The sequence below is a fragment of the Balearica regulorum genome, chromosome 17 (assembly GCF_011004875.1).
Source record: "Balearica regulorum gibbericeps isolate bBalReg1 chromosome 17, bBalReg1.pri, whole genome shotgun sequence".
NCBI classification, from domain to species: domain Eukaryota; kingdom Metazoa; phylum Chordata; class Aves; order Gruiformes; family Gruidae; genus Balearica; species Balearica regulorum.
In genome coordinates, this window is record NC_046200.1 from 9,463,386 (window position 1) to 9,486,362 (window position 22,977).

At 48.6% G+C, this 22,977-nt stretch overlaps 2 protein-coding genes across 12 annotated transcripts in view; one reads left to right on the forward strand and one right to left on the reverse strand.

The window, feature by feature from the left end:
* GNB1L (G protein subunit beta 1 like) overlaps window positions 1–2,354 on the forward strand; it is a 45,260-nt gene extending 42,906 nt beyond the window's left edge. For all 9 annotated transcript variants that reach the window (XM_075769186.1, XM_075769179.1, XM_075769184.1 and 6 more), the window contains one exon: window positions 218–2,354. In XM_075769186.1, coding sequence (XP_075625301.1) covers window positions 218–484 — 267 coding nt within the window. In that variant the 3' untranslated portion in view covers window positions 485–2,354. The remainder of the gene's footprint in view (window positions 1–217) is intronic.
* The window catches only part of TBX1 (T-box transcription factor 1), a 30,875-nt gene that overhangs the window by 5,972 nt on the left and 1,926 nt on the right, over window positions 1–22,977 (reverse strand). For 2 of the 3 annotated variants that reach the window (XM_075769177.1, XM_075769176.1), the window contains exons 3-8: window positions 19,602–19,703; window positions 18,012–18,183; window positions 17,611–17,766; window positions 16,161–16,228; window positions 15,844–15,944; window positions 12,499–15,045 (exon numbers count right to left, since the gene is read on the reverse strand). In XM_075769177.1, coding sequence (XP_075625292.1) covers window positions 14,609–15,045; window positions 15,844–15,944; window positions 16,161–16,228; window positions 17,611–17,766; window positions 18,012–18,183; window positions 19,602–19,703 — 1,036 coding nt within the window. In that variant the 3' untranslated portion in view covers window positions 12,499–14,608. Of the gene's footprint in view, window positions 1–12,498; window positions 15,046–15,843; window positions 15,945–16,160; window positions 16,229–17,610; window positions 17,767–18,011; window positions 18,184–19,601; window positions 19,704–22,977 lie in introns of those variants that run through there. The other variant, XR_012838082.1, reaches the window with a different exon arrangement.

Below are 22,977 nucleotides of genomic sequence, written 5' to 3' on the forward strand. Positions count from 1 at the left end.
AGGGATGTTTTAATTTTTAGAGAATGGTGCCAGAGATAGATAGGCTCAAGGTCAGGTCTTTTCCATCTCTGTCTATAATTGTTCTCACTAAGGCATCAGCCACAATGCTCCATACTACCTGTGTGATACCAGTGTGTATGGGTGGACACTATACCTTCTAAAATCCCAAAAGGTTTGTTTTAAACAATTAGAGCTCATCTATAACTTTCTCACACAGGTTTACAAAACACACAAACTTGTCAACGCTGGCATATCTGATATCACCATCCGTCCAGACAAGAAGATTTTAGCAACAGCAGGGTGGGATCATCGCATCAGGATCTTTGGCTGGAAAAAACTGAAGCCCTTAGCAGTGCTGGACTACCACACAGCAACAGTCCATTGTGTGTCCTTCTCAGATCACAGAAACCCCAGTGAGAGACTGCTAGCAGCTGGCTCAAAAGATCACCGCATCAGTATCTGGTCAATATATACTCAGACATGACGTGTTCTGCACTGGCATGACCTAGGAAAATAGGATCAGTGAAGCAATTCTTTACACTATAATTCAAACCTGGATGTGGGGAAGCGGCAGAATGTATTTTTAGGCTGAAGTGAGAAGCCTAGGTTAATTTTTATGCTGCTTGTTTAAGCTGCAAGTTTTGTTTTCCAGAAAGGGAAGTGGATTTCTAAAATTCATAACAAGCAGAGCCAGGCCAGTCACAAACAGAGACACAGAACAAGTCACTTTCCACAGGTTTTGCAACAGCTTTTCTTTGGCAGGTTGCTTAAATAACTTGTGCCGGTATCTCCTTTTGTGAAAAAGGACTGGAATCCCTCAGACTGCGGTGGGGGCAGAATACATCTGTTTGTAAGTCATTTATGTATCCAAGAATCTGAATCGGTGTAAAATATCACTCTTCCTTGAAAATTTATACCCATTAAACCACCTCTAGTGGTTTCTCATTGTCAGTTACTTTTTCTTCCCCCTAACTGAAAGGCTATCAGAACAACCTTGATTTGTTCACACTTCTGTCAGTTTCTAACTTAAACCAACAGCCAGGAATGTGACTAGGGACGGCCTTTGGCATTTATGAATTTCATTATGTCTCCTGTCACCTCAAGCCTCACAATTAATCACAAGAAAGAAAGGGGGGGGGGGAAATCTTCCCCTGCGCTGCACTGCACAGCTATGTAAAGCCTTTTACCGAGCTAGTGCTTAAATCCTTTCCATAGACTGATGAGCTGAGGGATTTAAACTCAGCACTCCAATTAGCGCCCTTCTCCTTGGAGCGTTATAGGTAGGTTTCAGCATGGCAGGTCTGGGATTCGGCCACACAACTCCCATTAACAGGTAGGGGAATTGCATGGATAAATCCTTATCCATGTAGTGTGACTGGCTCCGTTAACTTGTCATTTCTACAGTCATGGAAGCTGAAATGCATTCATGAAGGTTTTTTTTTTGTTTGGATCATGAAGCAGCATTTGCATTTTTTAAAAGCATATTAGACATACAACACTGTGTTCATAGACGCCATATTCAGTCACAAAGTTGCAGTTACAACTGTCCCACTGAAGCAATTAGCAAGGGCCAGCTTGCTAAAAAAGGAGGTAGCCTGGAAACTAGAACTGAGCCTTACAAACTGAAGTGTTTTGTGTCCAGGCTGTGCACTGTTGATACTTTACTGGAAATACATGTTTCTGCCTCTGTTCAGAGCTGGCTATCAAAGAAAAAGTCATCAGAATTGTAGTGAACAGCAACATCAAAAGACTTTAGAAATTATTTCAGGGAAAACACACAAGCAGATTAAGGTCTGGGTCTGCTATCCAGCTGTGCTTTACAGGCAGAGAATACTGTTGGACTAAAAGCCTTAAGCACCAAGCCTGATGTTCTTTCCATTAAAACACAGAAACAAGATACTGTTGCCAGACTTTTCTAAATAAAACTTGGCCTTACACATTTTGGAGTGACACATTTGGATGACACTTTAAATAATGTACTACTTTGATTCTTTCTTTACTATTCGGTAGCTGCATGGGGGATCACACTGCAGTTGAAAGTTAAAGCCTAATTTTGAGTGATCCTGAGTCAGGGGAAGGCGCTAATGTTCATTACATCTATCAGACAGTTGCGTAGATGGTAAGTAAGTGTTCCATCTCCACCCGTCATCCACCTCCCACACAGTGGAGTAGCTACCTACGCCATACAAGAGACTCCAGGCCAGCAGCCTTATGGAATGAGACAGGGTCCTTCTCCACAAACTTGCTGCTGGAAGAAACCTTTCCTCTTTTCTTTTTCCTCTTTCTCAAAGTAGGTCAGAACGTACCATAGATAAGCAAACAAAGAAACACATTAAATAAATAAATACAGAAAGCATTGTTGTGTGTAGTCCAGGGACCCATCATAGGGAATTTGCAAAGAGCTGTCCTTTTGGCTGTCCTGTCTCATACTGCACCACACACAAAGCCTGTCATGCAGCCGTGAGATTGGTGTCTCTCATATGAGTGGTGCTCTGCAAACAGAACTTAGTGAAGTTCTACTGCATGAGAACAATTTCACAATCAATTTTTAAAAGGACATAACCCAGTGGTTACATGCTTGGGCTTTAGTCTCTCCACTTAGATTATAAATAAATAAGTTAAATATTAAATTAAATAAATGGTAGAACCCAAGTCTCCATCCTGTGCTTTAACCTGTGTAATCACTGCACCTTTTTAATCAGCAACCTTGAAGTGAGCGCTGATGCAGGCCCACGCCCTAAAAAGCACTGTCAAGCTGGTGGTTGGGCACTGTCCCAGAAAGTGAAAAACAGCTCTGCATCTCCTCAAGCATGGATCTAGGTGTCCTGTGTCAAAAATTAGCACTTTATCCCCCCTCAATTCCAAGGTACAGGGCTAGAGTCACAGCTGCTACGGTAATTTTGCATGGATCAAGGCCAAGAATACATTCTTGGGACTCCTGGTACAACAGGCATGGGACTGTTCAGTGCTGGAGCCCAACATGCTTTTGGACTATCTGAAAAACTTAGCTTCTGAGTAAAATTTAAGTTTCCACAGCTTATCACTCAAAAAAAACCCCAAAAAAACCAAACCAAACCCAAAAGAAACCCAACCCTCAAAACACATAGTCAGTCCCTGTGATGTGAACCACACTCAGTTTCCTCTCTCAACTGTGCATCCCAGCTATTAAATGTTCCTTTTTCTCCCTTCTTTCCAATGGACTCGAGAGCTGGAGACCTGCTCTGCAATGGCACTGGGGGTGGTGGAGAGGCCTGGAGGGTGCAAGCATTCCTCTTCTCCATGGTGGCAAACAGCAGCCTACACTGTTGGGCAATTTCCACAGAACTGAGCTGTAAGTTTAATACTCATCCAGCAGACAAGGAAAAGAAATCCAGGGCTTGCCCATCTTGGGCAAATGGTTACCATAGGAAATGAGAAGGGCCAAGCCTGGTCCCGATAGAGAAGAAGTAATCGTTCTCTGCTCTCAACCTTTTGACCGGAAATGGTAGCTGTGCCACCAGAGAGTATTGTAAGCAGTGAAAAGCCACTTTCAAGACTGGAGCAGGGACTAAGATTCAAACCTCTCCAGCATTTCAGGGCAGCTCCATGCTCAGCACACCCCTTGTCCTGAATGCCAGTGATGAGCATGTAATGCTCCAGGGCCACTGTGAGGCTCCAAGGCATTGACACAGCCTGCCTTCTGCTCCTGCCACGGCTGGCTGATGGGCTGGCTCACAGCCACCCCCACCTCATGCCCCAAAGCAGTAGACAAAATGCATCTTTAATGAAGGCCTGTGCATCTTCCACTGTAGGAAACAACTTTTGATGCAAATTCTATGATACTGGCACAGTGGCAGCCCCCTAGGAAGAATGGATTAATACCCCATATCTTAATAAGCGTACTATTAGATCAGAGCCTGAAAGTTAGGAACCTTTGAGTATTTTCTTTTCTCTGAAAAATGCCATTTATTGCCAATGTCAGTGTCTAAAGTAATTATGGAGCTTCACAAGGGAAGATACTCTAAGGATTACTATGTGCCTTCACATCTAACTTACTGCCCTTTGCTGGGGGTTAAATATTTATGTTTGTCTGACTAGGTAGATTTAAAAATAAATTTAGTCATGCAAGCATAAACTAAAAATGAGGGCATGAACTGCATCTGTAATCTTACTAGTAGACAGACACAGAGGTAGTTTCATCAGCTTCGAGAGGAAGGACGTTGCAGATCTGCTTGCAAGAACAGACCCATCCTATACTTCTTTACCTCCTATTAACCAAGCACTATCCATGTCATACTTTTGCCCATTACAACAATTAATTCATTAACACTTTACATCACTACTGATTTTATTTAAACACTCAGTAAAGGAATTTTTTTTTTCACATTATTGTTTCCTTAAAATGAGCAACCAGACTACATTCATTTGATTTAGAGCTGAGCCAAAATGTCATAGTTAGAAAGTGAATTACTTCTAAAAGTTTATTTGCTTAAGGAACTGACCTGGACTTTCCCAAAGTAGAATGATTTCCAGCAGGAAGGACACTGTCTATTTGCTATAGATGTAAAATACAGTTGTCTGATTGCATCTAGGAAATTAACAATTCTTTTTTTCTGAAGAAAAAAAATAAATTTATAGCTCTCTACAATTGTAACATGAGCATGGTTATCACTCAAGATTTCAGCTGACTTGCTAGCAGAAAGGTTGTGAGTGAAGAACCACCTTAAGCTGCTGGAGTTAGCTCTGGAATCTCACCTGCCAGAAAGGAACAGGGCTAGCCTGTACCTGGCCTGAAGGATTCAGGAGTGAAGGTGATGACAGCTAAATGATTACAAAAGGCTTCCTCCCAAGAATCACCATCTTTGGCACTGTGAGAGGGAAGAAAGCAACCAACATTCATAAACTAATAGAAATAAATCCCAAACACTAGCATTTGTGCAGCAATTACATGGGATATTTATCACTACTGGAATGAATGGTGATCTCTGACCCTCTTAACATTTTTTGCAAATGTATCCATTAGTTCCAACCCCTTTCTCTTATCAGTACATGAGCCATAAAGCATTGCAGTCCTAGGTGCAGATGAGCAAGGAAAGAGGAGATTAATTGTATTTGTAGTAATGAGTTAAAAAGGAAGTAGGCTGAGGGCCTGCAATGAGACAGTTGTTAAATTTAGCCTTATACAATGCAATTGCATCAGTAAGCCAATAAATTACTCTCTGCAGCTTGACTTGGATCGCTGCAAAGATTTGAATTTTAAAGAACAGATTTTTATAGTTAAGTCAATACTGGCTTCTGAACTGCTTTGGTTTTTAGCACATTTAAGATGCATCTACAAAGCCAACTTACAAATTAATAAATCTTTAATTCACTCTGCCAAGAGCAAAGATAGAACACTGACTACTGCAGGAGCCATGTTAGTGATGTAAACCAAAGGACTGGGGATTAAACAAGGATTACTGAGTGCTAAATCAATGTGTTTCCTTTTCTGGCTGTGTGTGGTGTGAAAGTATGGATCATTACATAAAACACGGCACATGACTGCCTGGATTAATACTAGACAATGTTACAGCAACATTGAGACACAAATTTTGATGTTTAAGTATGACCAGTGTGCTACCAAGAAAGTGATGGCACTGACTAAGGAAGAAGGTGTGGTTTTGCTGTTTTTTGTAGTATTCTGAAATTCCAGCCTGGTTGCCCTACTAGAGTAATTTTTCCACGTAAAGCTGGCTGCATTTAATCTATGCCCTACTGTTCTGGGCCATGCTGGAGGTTTCTTTTATTATGTGAAGAAACCTATCAAGAATTAAGATCATACTGGGTTTTTTTTGCCAATTCATTTAAGGATCTCACCGTATGAAATTAAACACAAATCCACCCCACCTACCCCCCCCCCCATGTCTGCACCATCATATACAGCAGATAGAAATGTAACTTTTTAAATAGACTTAAATTGAAGCATACCAGTTGTAAAACTTGCCAACAACATCAAAGTAAGCATGGAGCAAGTAGCCGTATTCTGGATACTAAATTCTTTGTCCCCTGATCTTACCACATACATCTCATCCCTTTTGATCAAGACAAGACCAGCAGCCAGAGCTTGGGCTGGTTAGTCACACAGCCCTTCTTGTGTATGGTTTTATTTACCACCACCCCTTATCAAACACCACAAATCAGGTCTGTTTGGGTTGAGCCATCTGCTCCCCTATGCATTTTTAAAGCTGTATCAGCTGCATTTACTCAGCTCATTAAGGATTTTGTCCCAGAGTAGTGACACCCCCAAATACATTTAATCCTCATGTCTGAGGAAGTACATTTTGTTTCAGCTATTAGTGGTTTATTCCTCATCAATACAATCTATCACAAAAACTTTGACACTATAATGTATTATTAAACCACATAAGCTCTCAGTTGTGAAGGTATTGCTCATTTGATTAACGATATGAAATATATCTGTATGTTCTATCAGCATTCCTATGTACTGCTTTATTCTGACATACCTCAGAGGAATTTGATTTGCCATTCAGTATTTTAAAAGGAGGGGAAAGGCGGGGGGCAGGATGAGGGGGCAATTCAAAACAAAGCAGCAACTTGCCCCTGTAAGTTTGGTGATAGAAAGATTCTAGAAAGCACAAAGGGCCTTGAAGCAAACCACTTCCAGGAAGGTGACAGATTCCTAATGGGAAAAGGACAAGGATGGCAGGGAGGAAAAGTACCTAGAGCAAGCATACAGTGATAGGTCTGTCTTTTTAAACTTGTACACCAGCTCATTTCAGTTTCATAAGTATTTGCTTTTACCTTCCCACCATCCTTTTTTAAAAGTGTTGGAACACTAGGAAATCCTGTAAACCGCAGCCTACACCTCTAAATAAGCTTGTGCTCACCCAGAGGACCATGTATTTATTTCTCTACTATGAACAGTCATAATGCCAAATGTTAACAGCGCCACTGGAGATAGAAGCATGAGGGACTGAGGTCTTGAAGCAGCCACATGCACTGCAGAACCATCCCAGAGCAGTACTATGTCCTTACAAGACAGTGACATGTGTTTATTACAATTTGAAGTTCTAATTAATTATCTATTACAATTTGAAATTTTTATTAAAACAAACACCCAAAACACAAAACTAACAACTGTTACATTAGATTGAGATTACAGACGGATGCCATTTCCTCCTAGTTTTTATTCACAGTATATGTAAATTAGGGCAGCAAAAAACTATAGAAATCCTTTGGCACTTTCTGGACAGCAATGTTCTCTTTCCTACCAGCTGCAGGGTTGATTGATCCTGATTACGTCCAGCTCAGGGAATCTAGGGAGGATGTTAAACTGGTGAGCCATTATTCTGCTCCATAGCTCTGGCATCTCATCCATGCAAAGGTACATTTTCCAGGCACCCATGGCATTGCTTCCTATAAACATGTTCTGACATAGGTAGGAGGAAGGTTGGTGCATTGGGCCTACATAATAACTTAAAACATGGCAGAGAATGTGGACATGGCGTTTGTCTTCATGGTAATTAAAAAAATTGCTGATATGAAATCTCAGTGATTCATGGCTACACAGAAAAGCATCTAGGCTGCTTTTAACATAATACGGTAAGTACTGTCTTTTTAGATTTTTTTGCCTCAGATATTTTGATGGCATGCAGACTTGGCATCATGCTAAATAGAGACATTGAGTCTTTATAGTTTTATCTCTTGAGCCCATCTGGTTTGAAGTAGTTGACAACAAGCAGGAAAGATAATAGAATGAAAGACTCACTTCATGTTTAAGGCAGTGCTCAAATAAAAACAACCTGGGAGGAGGGCTGCCGTACTCCCCTTCTCTACACTTTTAAGATGATTGGAACAGGACAGCTTCGCCTGCAACCCCTCCACTTGCAGCACTAGCTCTGACTGCCCACTGTTGGAGCTCACACCCCAGTCAAAAATCAGCTGAAGCAAGCAGGGTGGAGCACCAAGGGAGAAGGGGAACCATCTGCTCCCCAGAACAAGGGACAATAGGAGCACTAAGCAAGCAGAGTAAAAGAAGCAAATGCAAATACAGAGCCCTTGTCCATCAACCAAGCTAAGACTATGGAAAAAATAATAGTGCAAACACCTCACACAAAGGTACTTCAGTAAGTTTTACATGTTGTTTATTTCATTTTTAACTGCCTTTTGCAATTTACAGATACAGTCCAAGAACTTCAGCCTGAGTACCTGGGCACTTGTGCAATTACCCCTATTACAGGCAGGTGCAGAACACGGCAATAGCACCAGAAGTGTCCTGCCCTGCCCATGGAAACAACCGTTGGATTAGTGACAGTGACCAGAGCTAGCTTCAGTGAGAGCGTATTTGGTTGCAGGAAAACATACCCTTTCCTTCTCCATCTACCAATGACCACTAAGAGCTGTTCATACAGGTACTAAAAATTTCTGTAACTAGAACTCAGGCTAGACCAGCCATAAAAGGACACTTGCTTTCTCAATGAGGCACACTGTATGAAATCTTGGCCCTTTCATGGAGGTGATGAGAGGCTAGCCTTTATCAGCTACAGAATCACTCTAAGAGCATAAGATGGAAGTTGCTATACAAGTTTGCATGATTTTACACCATGTAGGAGCTAGTCTTGAAATGCATATGCTCTCTTTCCCTTTATGCTGCTTTGCCTCCTTATAGAATTAGGTCCTAAATGTGACTTTCCTGGATTTTGTTCTTAATCACTTTGTTACTAGTTCAAATTTATAATTTTAACCTAAATAGAAGTGAGTGATTTATTGTAATTATTTTGTATAGGCTGCTCTTCATAAGCTTTTTTTAAAAATCTGGAAAAACATTTAATTTCCCATGTGGAAAGAACACATTTATCATACTTTACTCGGATATACTTGGCCAACTATTGCACATATATGCAAAACATATGTGACATATTCAAGGCTGAATTTCATAAAACAGAAATGCTATGAAATGTGATATAATAAATATATTACACAGACATATGTGGCCAATTTATAAAACCATGGTATCTTTGGTAAATGTATAATAGGTCATTTCTATTAATGGGGGGGAATGAGTGCATTTTTCTGGCATATGCAACACATACAGTACTTTATACATAGACTTCCTGAAGGGAGGTGGACCTTTGAAAAGCAGACTTGTACATCTACATACATAGTGTATATGGGACATGTCCATATTTTTCAAAATTAATGTATATCTTCAAAAATAGCTCTTGCTTTTTGCATTGATCATGTGCACAACATGCTGGGGGAAAAAAAAAAGGTATGAAATATTATTCTTGGAAATTAGCAAACCTCTGATACTCTAATTAGATTCCTACAGACAATGGGTATCTCTCACTTTAATACAGAGCACAATTTATAAGCACACGCTGTGCTCGTGATAATGGCCAGTAACAGAAATATTTGGGTATCATCGCTTTCATCTAGTTGTGTCGAACACTCATGTAAATGAAATATCTTACTGATCACTTGAATTAGAATAATTAAATGAAGAAAAAAACCTGCATACACTTAGAAAAAAAAGTTACATATATACACACATACAAGCCTCTACACTAGTAGACCGGACTCTTCATACCAGCTTATAGCAATGGCTGAATTATTGCTGGTTGATTATCTTCGAATTCTAACTCCCAGATTACTGCTCTTCCCTATTTATGCCTGTGTGCTTCAAAGATCAAATCTTTGCTTTATAAAACAAACCTATATTGTTCTCTCAGATTGCATATTTGCAAACTCTGGCAAAAGTTCTCTAAGGGTTCCTTTTTCGTGCATGCATGATCTAATTCGTGCGATGCCCAGCTCTTCCCTCTGGAGGGAGCCTGCTCTTCAGGCACGGCCGGGCAGGGGGTGCGTGGATGCAGCATCCTCGTCCGCTGGAGCCGTGGTGCAGTGATACCCACATATACCAAAGCCCCCCCGGGGCAACACTGCCTCTCCTGGCTACACTGGCAGTTAACATAAACGGCGGGTCAGACCATTGCACCCACGGTCTCCAAGCTCTGCCAGCAAAAATGCATTTGTTTTCAACCCATCGTGAAACTTAACAGAAGGAAAAGCAACAAGAACCAGAACATGCATGTGCACACACACGCTCTTCCCCCACCCTCCACCCCACCGTGTTCAACAGGCTCACAGCAAGTCTTTGAGCTCCTTGGACAAAGGTGCTAAAACTTGCTTTGCAAGTACTGCTGCATTAGCTCTTCCAGCACTCCCCTGGGCAGCAAGGCTCAGTTTCTGTCCCCCAAACCTATCCCGTGGGTGTCTAACTTGTTTCCAACTGCTATAGGGATCCCTTTACACAGGCAGAATGTTGCACTGCACAAGTGAACCTGCTTTTTTTATTCCTTTCAGACCAGGTCAAGGTGTGACTGCCCCTCAGCCAGGGATCCAGGCATCACAAGTTTAAATCCACTTGCTGGAAAGAATGAGGTCTGTTTGGCAGGGAGAGGGCAGACCACCAGCTGAGGTGGCCCTGAGCCATGCAGCCCCACTAGCCATGACTCCTTGTGGTGATGCACTAGGAAGCCCCTAGCTCATGGGAGACCCACGCTGTCCCCCAGTGATCTGCTGGCTGCAAAATGCCTTTTTATGCTTACTGCAGTCCTTGGGTCATTCCCCACACTGCAACCCACTGTTACACAGACTGTAGCATGAAGGAAGCCAAAGTACTCACTCCCCTGGCAATGGCCATGCATATGTGTGCTTGAGACTGACTGAAGAGATGCCAATGCCCCAGGATGCTGAGAGGCATCTACTGGGGACCACCTTCGTGGTTCCACCCAAAGCAGTTCTAGGGTCTCCCTGAACAGGAGGAAGGATTAAAAAGAACATCCATTAAGTGTGTGAACAGTGTGCATGAATGCTGCAAGCACACAGAAGTCTCATCCCCATGCTCCTATCCTACATCAAATTTAGTCAGATCCAATAGCAAGGAAAAAGTAAAACCACCACCAAAAACCATTCCTGAAAACCTGAGCTATCCCCAATGCTTGGGAAAGTGATCAAGCAAAGATGTCCCCTGTTTCACCTGTGGGTGCCTAACCCTATACTTAGCACTGGGGTAAGTGATGTGGTTTTCAGACCTTTGGAGCAATCAGTAAATTCAGCCTCTACCTCTGGAAAATGCAGCCATGTGGCTAATTTATTCTCTAGCCTGTTTGGAGGAGACAAAAGGTGCTTGTAACCTCTGCGCTTGGGCCTGTTTTACCAGCAGCTTTTAAATACACAGTGTTATGTGTGACTTGAGACGACCATAAGTGGAAGTATTGGCTGGAAATGCTGCAGCCTTCTTTCCAAATGTGTGTCACGGACCATGGTGATGGCATGTACTGTGTGAAGTTTAAACATACATGTAATCAAATCATACAAAGGCATTTTTAAAATGAAACTGCAATACATATAGATAAGGCATGGCCTGTACATGATATACTTTGACTAACTGGCTGACAAGTAACATGAAATTAAAGTGTTACAGCTTTTCTGTGATTTTCAAAAGGCTTCTACTACTCAATGTGCAGTGTTACAGGGTTTTTGTTTGTTTAAAGTGGATTTTTTGTTGTGATAGAAAAATAACACTGCTTGCTTTCCGTATCTGGAACAGTCCCATCCAGTGTGACAGACGTAGCTATACAAGGCAGAAACACCAGTCAAAGCCCTGAGGAAGCTTGATTTAAGGACTAAAACATGACGTGAAATGAACTGCTAACATGCTTAATACTAACATATATAAGCACCTTGCCTGTTGATGGCCTAAAGGCAAGCTTAGAAATACCATTTTCATAGTTAAAACTGCAGTCTTGATACAGCTGCATGGTCTCTCCTTCCCATTCAGACACAGGACTTCTGTAATGGTTCTTCTAGCATAGAGGCCAGACTAGTAATCCTGAGTGCCCACCGCCCACAGCCATAGGTTGAAATTCTGTGATTCTGTCTTCTTCTAATGGAGATAAATTAATATTCCTACAATCAAGGCAAGGACTTTGAACCACTGTCTGTAAGAGCACAGTTTAGTCTTGGTGTCTTGGGTCATGCAGTCCTCTCAGCTCTTGTGCAGTGAAGTACGTTTGAAAAGGTGTGTGGCCAGTCTGCACTGAGAGCCAGTGGCACTTCTTGCAGCACTGTATGTGCATTTGCAGAAAACAAGTGCTTACAAATACAAGCCAAAGTGTACCGTATCCATCTCAGCCTGGGACCCCAACCCCGCAAGCAGTTGCATAATGACAGATCGCAACAACCATGGGCAGCTCTGGCAACCAGGGAGCAAGAAGGGAGGGAGCAAACACCTATGGACATGCACTATTTGCTCAAACTAAACAACTCCCATTTAATATCCCTCCTTATTTAAGTGACCTCGGTTTTTAGGGGAGGTTTAGACTTTAGAGCAGACAAACTGACAAATATATGCAAGTAATCAAACAAGAAATGAAAGAAAGAAGAGGAAAAACATTTATAAATGTCACTGTCCAATGTCTTTTAAATTTAAATGAAATAAGATTATCTACATATATCTACAAATATCTACATGTATCTACAACATTTGCAGATATGATTCTTTGGTTGTCTTCACTTTTTTCCTACACTGCAACTATCAAGAAAAAAAAGGTGTTTGTATAATCTTTGAAAGAAATAATAAATATAACAACTTCATTAAACATTTAACCAAAGCTTTGGCACTAATCAGTTTACAGATAACAAACAATAGTGAAAACTCTGAAATAACAGTGGCAAAGCAACAGAGCACATCCAAGAGCCATTTCCAACTGACTAATAATAAGCACAAGGCTATTTTACATCAACCTTTCTGAGAACATTAATTATGATTTAGTCAGACACTAAGAATCTCACAATTCACTGCAAATGTCAAATAAAATACATATTCCTTGCACAAGTCTTTTTCATGGATCCAGATATATTTTTTATAACAGAAAAAAATTACATAAAATATTCATGTTAGCCTGTATCCCTTCTTAAACCCTTCCAAAAAGTTTTAGAAGCCCAAAGCCCACTGCCAGAGATGGAATAAACATTGCTATTAACACTGCCACCTGCGTAAGGGAAGGATTATGTTTTAAAAGGTTTGTAGTGAAAATGCACAAACATGGATGAATAGAGGACTTAAAAAAAAAAAAAAAAACACAAAAAACCCCCAACCAACCCTTCTTTTCATAGAGTTATGTGGAAGAATCAGAAAAGTGTTTATAATACTGTATACCAACACAGCTGAGGAGCTGTTCAATACCTTCTCTGAACACAAAGGGACTGCTATTCAGTGAGCATCTGGCAAAAAACACAAGCCAACTATTCAATACACATCACTGGAGAAATTGTGACAACAGGCCCATCTTTTCAACAATAAGGAAAGACTATTGAAGGAAGGAAAAAAGAATAAAGTACTTACCAGCTCTAAGAGGGAAGATGCAGCAAGCAGGTAGGTGCAGAATAGGTGCTTTGGGACTACTGTAGTTTGGGTCAGCCAAATATGAGAGGTGAGGCATTCTGGGGAAAAAACTCTTAAGTTCCTCTAAAAGGCACCTCTCAACATAAGAGCATCAAGAGCTCAGGAAAGAATGTAGGAAGGCAGTACTGTGAGGCTGCCTGTGAAGCAGCCAGTCTACAAACTATTGCTGAGAATAGACAGCCTAAACTCTGCGGGTATTCCCTCCATTTCCAGGCTGGTTTTTAAAACTTAGCATCCATTGTTGTGAAAACAAGAAGCAGTACATGGCTGTGCTTTTGGCCATGGGCTTTTCTCAACAGCTCCAGAAAACGCTGTTGTGGTTAAATTGACCCAATGAACCCCAAAACTCACGAGCAAGTTAGGACGGGGGAGAAGCTGACAGTTAGTTCTGACAGTGAAGATTCAAAGTGTTCCCTTAAGCTAAACTCTGCTTCCTCTGACAGTCTACTCGAAGAACCACCTCGGCCAACTGTGAACGAGGCCAAGCGTCCCCGAGGTAAGAGAGAGACTTATATCGACATGTGCAGAATTACACTCCATCCCCGGGGCCCACCGCTGCCGCGGGCTAGCGTCCGGCGGTGCTCCCGGCCAGCCCTCCCTGCTCGGTGCAAACGTTGCACATCCCGCTGGGCTGGGAAACACCCGTGGCACCGCCAAAACTGGTGGCAACACCAAATCTCCACCAGAAGACCCGGCGGGCGAGTGAGAAGGGGGCAAGTCACCTCACCGCTGCCGCTTCCCCGTCCTCCCACCGCTTACCAGCGGCCCGACTGTCCTCAGTGCCCGGTGCATTCGTGGGGCATCCGCAAGAACGGAGGCGCGGGGGTAGGGAGAAGGGAGATAACGACATATGGCTTCATTTATCAAAGTGCAGCTGCGGGTCACACCACGATGAGGAGCACCCCCCGGCCCCTCACCACACGCCACCGCCCGCCCTCACGGCCCGCCGACGGGTGGGGAGCGGGACGGGGGAGGGGGGGCTTCCTGCGATTGGGCTCTCCGATTGTCGATCAGGTCAAGCTGGCCTATCAGCTCATTCGTAAGGCGGGAAGAAAGGGAAAGGCGGGAAGGGGGGAGAGGACGGTAACGGTCGCGGCACGCGCGGCCGCTGCCAGTCTCTCGCGCCGTCGGCGGCTCCGCGGGGCCCGGGCGGCGCCGTTATCTGGGCCCGTAGTCGTAGTTGGCGGGCGCGCCGGCCGACGAGTACATGTTGGCGGCCGCCGCCGCCGCGTTCATGTGGTGGTGATGGTGGTGGTGGTGGTGGTGGTAGCTGTGCCCGCGGATGCTGGGGAGGGGGTACGGGGCGGGCCGGCTCTTCGCCCCCAGGTAGTGGTCGTAGGCGGCGGCCGCCGCCGGCGGATACTTGTAGGGGTGGTGGTGGAGGGGCTCCGAGGCGGTGGGCTCCAGGCGCAGTTCGTGGTGGGGCGGGCTGGGCCGGCCGCCGCCCGCGCCGCCCAACGGCACCAAGCCGCCGCCGCCGCCCGGCAGCGCGGGGCTGAGCACGCGGGACATGAGCTGCTGATGCGCGGCCTCGGCGTGTAGCGGCGTCCCGCCGGCCGCCTCCCGCTCGTACTCCCGCCGGCTCTCGGCAGCATCTGCGGGGGCACACAGCGTCAGCACCGCCGCCCCCGACGGGCCAGGCTTTAAATAATATATTTAAATAAATAAAAAAGCGGTGTGCGAAGATAAAAGCGAGGCTTGCAAGTGAAGTGTGCAGCAGCATGCAGCAGGAACCGGGGCTTGTGGGACGGGACCTTCTGACTGCGATAAATGGGGCTGAATTGACTGACAAGCTGGTACACGCCTGAAATTTTTGCAATTGTGTAACACTAAACAAATACAGACTTCCCTTTATTTTGCAGGCCGGGAGTGTGTTGGAAGAAAGGCCCTCGGTTGTCTTTGCAGTTGTTTGCGTAATGGAAAAGGAGTCAATGGGCAGAGGTGCTGTTCAACCTGACTGCAGCTCCTGAATGGGAGCAGGTCGGCGCTGAACGCGCTGCCGAGGTGCGTTAAAAGGGCAATGCGAGGAGGAGCCAGCAGCCATCGCTGCATCCCTGCCTGAAAAGCTGAACTTGCTGCTGAAAAGTCGAAAACGGGACACTAAAGGAAAAAGGTGGTGTTTTTAAAAGCAGCAAAGTTGCTTAAGCACAACAATTCAGTCCTTTAGACCTAGGAAGAATGAATTAGGCTATGAAGGTGGCTTTTTTTTTTTTTTTTTTTTTTGTAAATAGGTAGTAGCACAAAGCTCATTAGCAATGGAGCCATGCTTGCTGCAGGTGGCCGTGCACCAGCATGGTGAGCAAGGCTGGCCCCAAGCATGCATGCGCTGAAGCCAGCTGTGCAGGCCAGCAAGTCCAGGGTGACAGGCTGGCCCAGCTGTCTGGGGCTCTCACCTTTCTCTGTCCCGTTCTGGTGGGCCGGGGAAGAGACTGGATTCCGGGATCTGGCAAAAGCGCTCATGAGAGGAAGGGCCCCTGGTCTGTGATTCCTGGGCCTGGAAGAAGAAGGGGAGAAGTGATACGGAGCCAATGATCCAACAGAATGAGCACTTGGAGCATTGCTGCTGTGAGCTGCAGCTGGCAAACAGAGCCTGACAGTGTCCCCCAAACTCCACGCAAGCCTTGTGCAAATGTAAGCTGGGCAGGTGCATGCAAACCTGCATGGTGGTGAGAGTGGGGTGTAGTTGTAGTCAGTAAAGACACAGCCTTACCAGTCCTCAGGGTCACAGTCTCTGAATCCCTTGGCGAAAGGGTTGCTGGCGATCTTCAGCTGCGTGATCTGTAAGAAGAAGCAGGGAAATGTCTCAAAACAGCATACACTGGGCTCCCAGGTCAGACAGCAAGCATGTCTCTGAGTAAGCTTTGGGAGTCAGCGGTGCCTGGTGTAACAGAGAGGGCCCAGGTGGCTGGTGGAGCTGGGCTGTGCTCTGCCACAGAGCACAGATATGTGCTCTCCCTCTGTTAGAAAATACAGGCTAGTATGCTATCTAATATGAGTTCAAGGCGAAAGGAGAGGCAGCCTGAGTCGGCTGAAAAAGCTGTGTAAATGCACTTGTAAGAAAATGCCACATTATATGGGTCACCACTGGAGCAACTAAGACAAATCACTGGATAAATCATACTTATGTATTTATTTAATTCGCCGGGGAGAAGGCAGGACATTTTCTATATTTAAGCAAATCCACGGATAAAGTATGTGATTGTGAGTTTCCGGAATGGGTTGAAAAACAAACTTTAAGCCCCTCAGTGACAGTTCCAGCCTTAGAGGTCAAACTGATAGAAAGCAGGAGAGAAAGAGCAGCTGTCCGGAGCCATCAGGCAAATGCCAGCCGGGGAGGGACTCTGGAGCCCCTTAAAGGCACAGCCTTGATCCGGCCCTTGCTGCCTCTCCGGAGCGGGGTGTCGGCCCGACTGCAGCATCCCGGGGGGACCCCGGGTCGATTTGCTCGGAGCCGCTGCAGACGGTGACACCGGTGCTGGCTGCTCAGGGACAGCCCCGCGACCCAGCCCCGGCGAGGGCTGCAGCATCTGCACGGAGCGAGGCGGTTTCAGAGCAGCGCTGAAAAGCCCCCACTATGAAATCGTATTTGCACTCGCGGCTGATCACTGATGCGATTTAAAGAAGCAATTGGATTAACTGCTGCCCAGAAATCCGCATAAGATTAGGGGGGGTGGGTTGTTTTGTTTCGTTTTGTTTCGTTTTTTAATTTATAATTGTATTTTGGGGAGGAACAGAGGTCTACGAGCTCAGAGAAGTAAAATCGCAGATTTATCCAAACAAATTGTGCATGACATTTCGCAGCGGGAAGCCTGTAGTTTCCCATCTAGCCCCGGTCTCGGGTTTACATAGGTAATGAGGTCCCCCCGGGCGGGGGGAAGCTGGCGATGGGGCTAGAGCTCATGTCGCTTCCCCAGCGCGCAGCGATGCGGCTCTGCGCAGCTCCCCGGCTATCGGGTTCCTTGTGCTGCCCCAGAATGGGTTTAGCAGATGGGGAGGAGGAGGCGGGAATACCCCCAGACACCCCCCGTCGCCGCCGGACACCCGCAGCCCGACCTTCGGCCGGGCGCAGGGGCTGAGCCAGCGCCGGGCGCGCCCGCACCCGTGGTACCTCCCGGGGGGTGACCCCTTTTTCGTTGTCCCGGGCCCCGCTGCTGCCTCACCCGGTGGTTCTGGTAGGCGGTCACGGCCGTGAAGCGCGTCTCCTCGAAGACGAAGGTTTTGAAGTTCTCCTCCGCGTATTTCTCACTGTCTTTCCGGGGGTCCACGTAGACCACGTGAAAACGCGGTTGGTATCTGTGCATGGAGTTCAAAATGATCTGAATGATAAAACGAGCAAGGAGACAATAACTGATCCAGGCGGAGCATCGAGAGAGGAGAGTGCAGCCCCCGGTCCTGCCGGCTCCCCTGCCCGCGGGCAGCCGCGGGGCTGGGGCAGGACGGGACCGTGGAGCCCCTGGGAAGGGCGCGGGCAGGGGCATCCCACGGGAATCACGGCGCGGGGAGTCCCGTCCCCTCCCCCGGTGCAGCCCCGTGTTTGATACCTTCCCCCGAGAACACTTACATGCCCGTTGTCATCCAGCAAATTGTTGGTCAGTTTGAGCTTATCGAAGGAAACGATCTGCTTCATCCACTGCGCCCCTTTCGCCGGGGAGTCTGGGTGGTAATGCACCCTCCCGGGGGTGGCGGGGTCGGCTTTGCCGGCCACCAGCCAGGAGGAGCTGTGGAAGGCGTACCTGCCGAGAGGAGAAGGCACCCTTAGCCGCAGCCTCAGGGGCTCCTGCCACCGCCTCCTGCAGCAGAGCCCTTGGGGCTGCAGCACCCCGTGCCCCGCAGGGTTCAGCCCGGGAGGGCTCCCCCGGCCCGGCGAGGGGGAAGCGCCGCCTCCCCCATCACTCCCGCTTCCTACGGAAACGAGAGGAACGAGCTCTTCTCTACAGCCAGACTCGTTGCGGAGGGGAAACACTACTTTGTCAGGTCGCCGATGGAACTGGTGGGAGAGAAATCTGCAGGACGGAGGAAATTTATAGCTACCTGCGCAGATTTGGGAGAGAAGCCACAAAAGCTCCCGCTTCCTCTAAAAAAAAAAAGGGTGAAAGGGAGCCCTCTATACAGTAATGTTCTGGCTTTAAGTGAAAAGTGGAAATTTATGTGTAGATTAATAGCAGGTCCAGAGTTTAGCTGCCTTGTTTCATTCTTTCAAAGTACATATTCAACAGTAACATTTAAAACAGAGAAACCAATCTTCTATACACGTGTTTACTTTAAAAGCCAGTGTTTGCACAGGGGGAATTAGACACCATTGGACTCGAGCAGAAACATTACTTTTTAAAGATATACTCAATTGGATGTTATATATCCCACTTCCCTTGACAAGCAAACATTTCTAGGACGCCCTGAGAATTTGGATATCTGTCTAAATATTTATATATCGGACCCTCCGATTCCTACGTGGGCTGCCTGCTCGGCGTCCCGATCTGAAGCTAAATACATAATGCGCCTTTCACTGTCTTTAAATTAAAGGCGTTGCAAACCAGACCGCATCGCTCCCTTGCAAGTCGCCGGTTTCCAAGGCCTTTCTATGCTGTTGCTGGAAACAAGGGCAGGGTTTTGTGGCTCGCATGGCCGGTGCCTTTCCAGAGCACAAAACCTCACCTCTTCACCCAAGCACCCAGCGGGCTCCCCGGCGGCACGGCACAGCACCGGGACGCCCGCGGGGCTGGCACCGCCGGGCCACCTGCCCCAGCCAAGAGCCTATGGCACTCGAGGAGCACCGAGGGGATTTTTGTCGGGAGGAGACGGGGAGCTGCGAGACGGGGAGTGTTTTACGAGGCAGGACAAGGCGGGTCCTGCCCTGCCGCCCAGCGGGAACCTGCGATCTGGCCCCGGCCGGTGCGGGCGTTGTGCGAAAGCTGGGGCGGGGGGGGGGGGGGGGCTGTGGGTCTGCGCCCCACGCAGCCGCGCCGCTCCCGGCCCTAAACTCGTTGCAACGGTGTGAAACGGACCGCAGGGCAGCCGCATCCCGCGTCTCCTCCTCGTCTCGCACCGACATATGTCGGGCCCAGGGGCGCATCCCCGAGCCCCCGGAGGGCAGGCAGCAACCCACCAGCCCTTACAGGGCCGACCACCGCGGAGTGGGCAGGGTGTTACTTGCCGGTATCGCTTGTCGTCCACGGGGACGAAATCCATGAGGAGCATGTAGTCAGCCATAGGGTCCATCCCAAATATCTTCACCTGGAAGGTGGGGAACATGCGCCTGGCACAGAGAAGACAGAGCAGAGCTGAGTTGAGGGGCAGCGGGGAGCCCCGAGGGGCCGGCGCGGGCACTCACGCCCTCCCCGGCCCAGGGGTGCTCAGGGCCGGGTGCGGGAGCCCCGCATCCTTCACCGCCCTTTCCCTCCAGCTGTCCCGGCGCACGCCCGGTTGCGATGTCAAGTCCCTCGCTGGAACCGCCGGCCGGACCGGGAAGAAAAGGCAGATACGGCCGGGCAGCGTGAGACGAGAGGCCGCCGTGTCCCTCGGCAGCATCCCGAAGGACGAGCCGGGGCAACGCGGAACGGCCCTGCCTGTCCCGCCGGCTCCGGGACCGCTTGTGTCGGACACCTGAAATGGCGGGACGCGGAGGCTGGGAGGTGGGAGTGAGGGAACAAACACCACCACCGCCTTTGCCATGGGGAGACACAAGTGAAAAGAATTTCCTCCCTGCGATTCCCCCATCCTTCCAGCAGACCTGATTTGAGGCAGATACAAGGCGTTATCCCGTCTTTAGACCCACACCCGAGCCGGGGGCAGAGCCTGGGAGGCTCGGGCAGCCCAGGGGAGCACGTCTAGAACCTCCTGCGGGCGACGCGAGGGAATCGAGTTTCCACTTCTGCAGCTTCTGCCCCCCCCCCAAATCTGCACCCATTTAAAAGCAGCGGTTACAGCAGCAGCGTGGTCCCTGGGGCCAGCGGGAGACTTCCCGCAGCCCGAAGGGGCAAATGCACACACCCCCCCGGCGGGCAGGGACTAGAGAGCAGCTCGGATCTCCCAGTGAGCCCCCTCCCTCCTCCACTTCGTTGACAGAGCTCGGCCAGGCTCCCGGTCCCCGCACCTTTGAGGGGCGAAAGGAGAGTGGGAAGGAGGCCGGGGCTCCCGGGCAGGGCAGGTCGGCTCCCGGGGCTGTCCTCACTGCTCTACTCCGCGCAGACCCCCGGGGACCGCAGGCTAAGCCGGGGGCGCAGGTCCCAGGCTCAGGGAGTGCACGATTCCTTAGAGGGGCTGCGGGGCAAATGCGATCGGGGGTGGGCTAAGGGAAGGATCCGCGGCAGCACCCCCGTCCCTCCCTCCCGCTGCACACCGAAGATGCGCCCTCGCGTCGGGGCTCGTTAAGGCTTCGGGTTTGTTTGATTTTTTTTTTTTTTTTCCGTGTAGGAAACCAAGCGAGCGACAATGAACGGCGTTAGGGAAAGGGGGTTTGCAGCCGTTGAAAAACCAAACTCCCAGCACCCCCTGATCAAACCCAGACATCGAGAGTCCCCCCCGACTCATTCTCGGGGCGCACGGCCGGAACTGCTGTGCGTCTTCCCGGGGCTTTTTTGGTTGTGTGCCGCTGCTCTCCACCGAGGAAAGGCTGCCTGCCTTCACCGCGACCGGGGCGACGGGACTGCGGGGTTCTGCCCCCGTAGCTCCTTCCAGTCCGGGCCCGGCACTGCCGCATAGCATCAGGATCGGGCGGCTGCGTCTCCCTCTCTGTAACGCTTTAGCGAACTCTGGAGGACGTTTCCAATCGCTCCCTCTGTTATTATTATTTTTAAAGGTGTAAAAGCCCCCATTAGCTCCAGTTCCGGTGTTTCTTGTTTTAAAATTTAGTTTTAAAACAAACAACCCGAGATGATAAGACCCACCTAGACAAACAGCAGGGCCAGCCCAGAAGATCTGGGAGAGAAAAGGCTTCACGAAGCCTTCCCTGAGCTTTTTCCTGCTGGTTTTACCCCGTTTTCTCCTGTTTTTACCCGCCTGCCCGGAGATTTGTCGGTGTCATAAAGTAAACGAAGAGGAGGGGGAAGAAAGCCCCTGATTCAAATCGAGATGGTTAATTTCCGAGCCCTTTTGGAGTGGAGTATTTGCACTCTTTTCGCTGTCCTGGGAGAGCGAAGAAAGCCAGATCGAAGAGCTCCTGTTTGCAGAGAGCCTCCGCCTGGAGCCTGAACGACCTTTTCCGCTAAGGAAAGCAGCGTCGAGCCCGGCGCCGGGCTCAGGGGCCGCGGCCGGAGACAGCGGGTTGCGCGACCCGGCGCCGGTGCAGGCACCGTCTGCGGGAAATCGTGCCCAGGGTCCCGCAGCGCCGGCCTCTCCACCGGCTGCTTTTACACCTGGCACCGCGGTGATTCTTTTATTTTTGTAAAGTGCTAATTTAAAAAAAAAAACAAAACAAAACAAAACAAAACAAACCGCAACTGCGTATATATAACTTTTTTTTCACCTTCGGGACCCTCAGAACCACTGGAGGGAAAGCGGGAACGCACGGCCGCGGTCACCGCTGGTGCTGGGCCCTTTCGGAGCGGAGCCCGACCTGCCGCGTTGTGCCCTTCTCCCCCCGGCGACGGGGGCTGCCGCAGTGCCCGGGGCTCCAGCTGCCGCCGCTGCAGCTTTCCCCAGGGCTAACTGAGAGCAAGCACTGGGGGATTTGTTAATTTGTTTGGTTTTATCCCCCCGCCCGCGCCGGATGGCTTTAAACCGAGGGAAGAGACCAATGCGCTCGCCCCTCCCGAAGGCAGCGTTTGCCCGGAGCCTGCGTGGGGAAAGCTCCGCAGCTCTGCCAGAGCGGCCACGGCGCTTCCTGGCGATCCCAATTAAATTCAGTAATTAACAACTGTAATTGGTACTCTTCTTTCTCCTACATGTTTTGCTCGTTTCTAACACGGTCGCATCAGCCGCTTCCTTTGTTCCCTGGCCGGGAGCGGGGCCGAGGAGTGCCGGGCTCGTTACTCGATAGTCGGGAAATGCAACAGTCCTGGAGCATGTTTCGGTTTGCAGAATTAGGGTCTGTTTGCGACCCCGCCAGAAGGAAAAGATCTGCCCGTGCTAAAATATTATTTAGTTACAGGTATTGCACGAGTTTCTTTCCCCGCTGTGCCGTTCTGTCCGCCCCGGGAGCACAATGTCCTCCGCAAACACGGATCTAAGTCCCGTGCGGGGTAACCGAAAGCCGAAGGCTCCCGGTGGAGCACAGCGCCCTTTCCAGCGGCAGCGAAACTCGGTGGCGGAGCGCACGGTACGGCTCCCCCCGGCCGTGTCGGGCTGCCCTGCCCGCCGCCCCCCGCACCTCTTCGCAGCTAGCCCGCAGCACCCGAGGCCTTCGGGCCGCAAGAGCTCGTGGATTTCGCCCCGGGAGAAGCGCTAGGATCAAATGACGGCAACCGCCGGGCCGGGCCGCCCCGCAGCTTGCCCTTGGCCAGCCTCAATTTTCCCCCAAACAGCGAATTCAACCGCCTCCGGCCGGGCCCGCGACCGGGCTCTCCCGTCCCGGCTAGTCTGGGTGCCCGCGG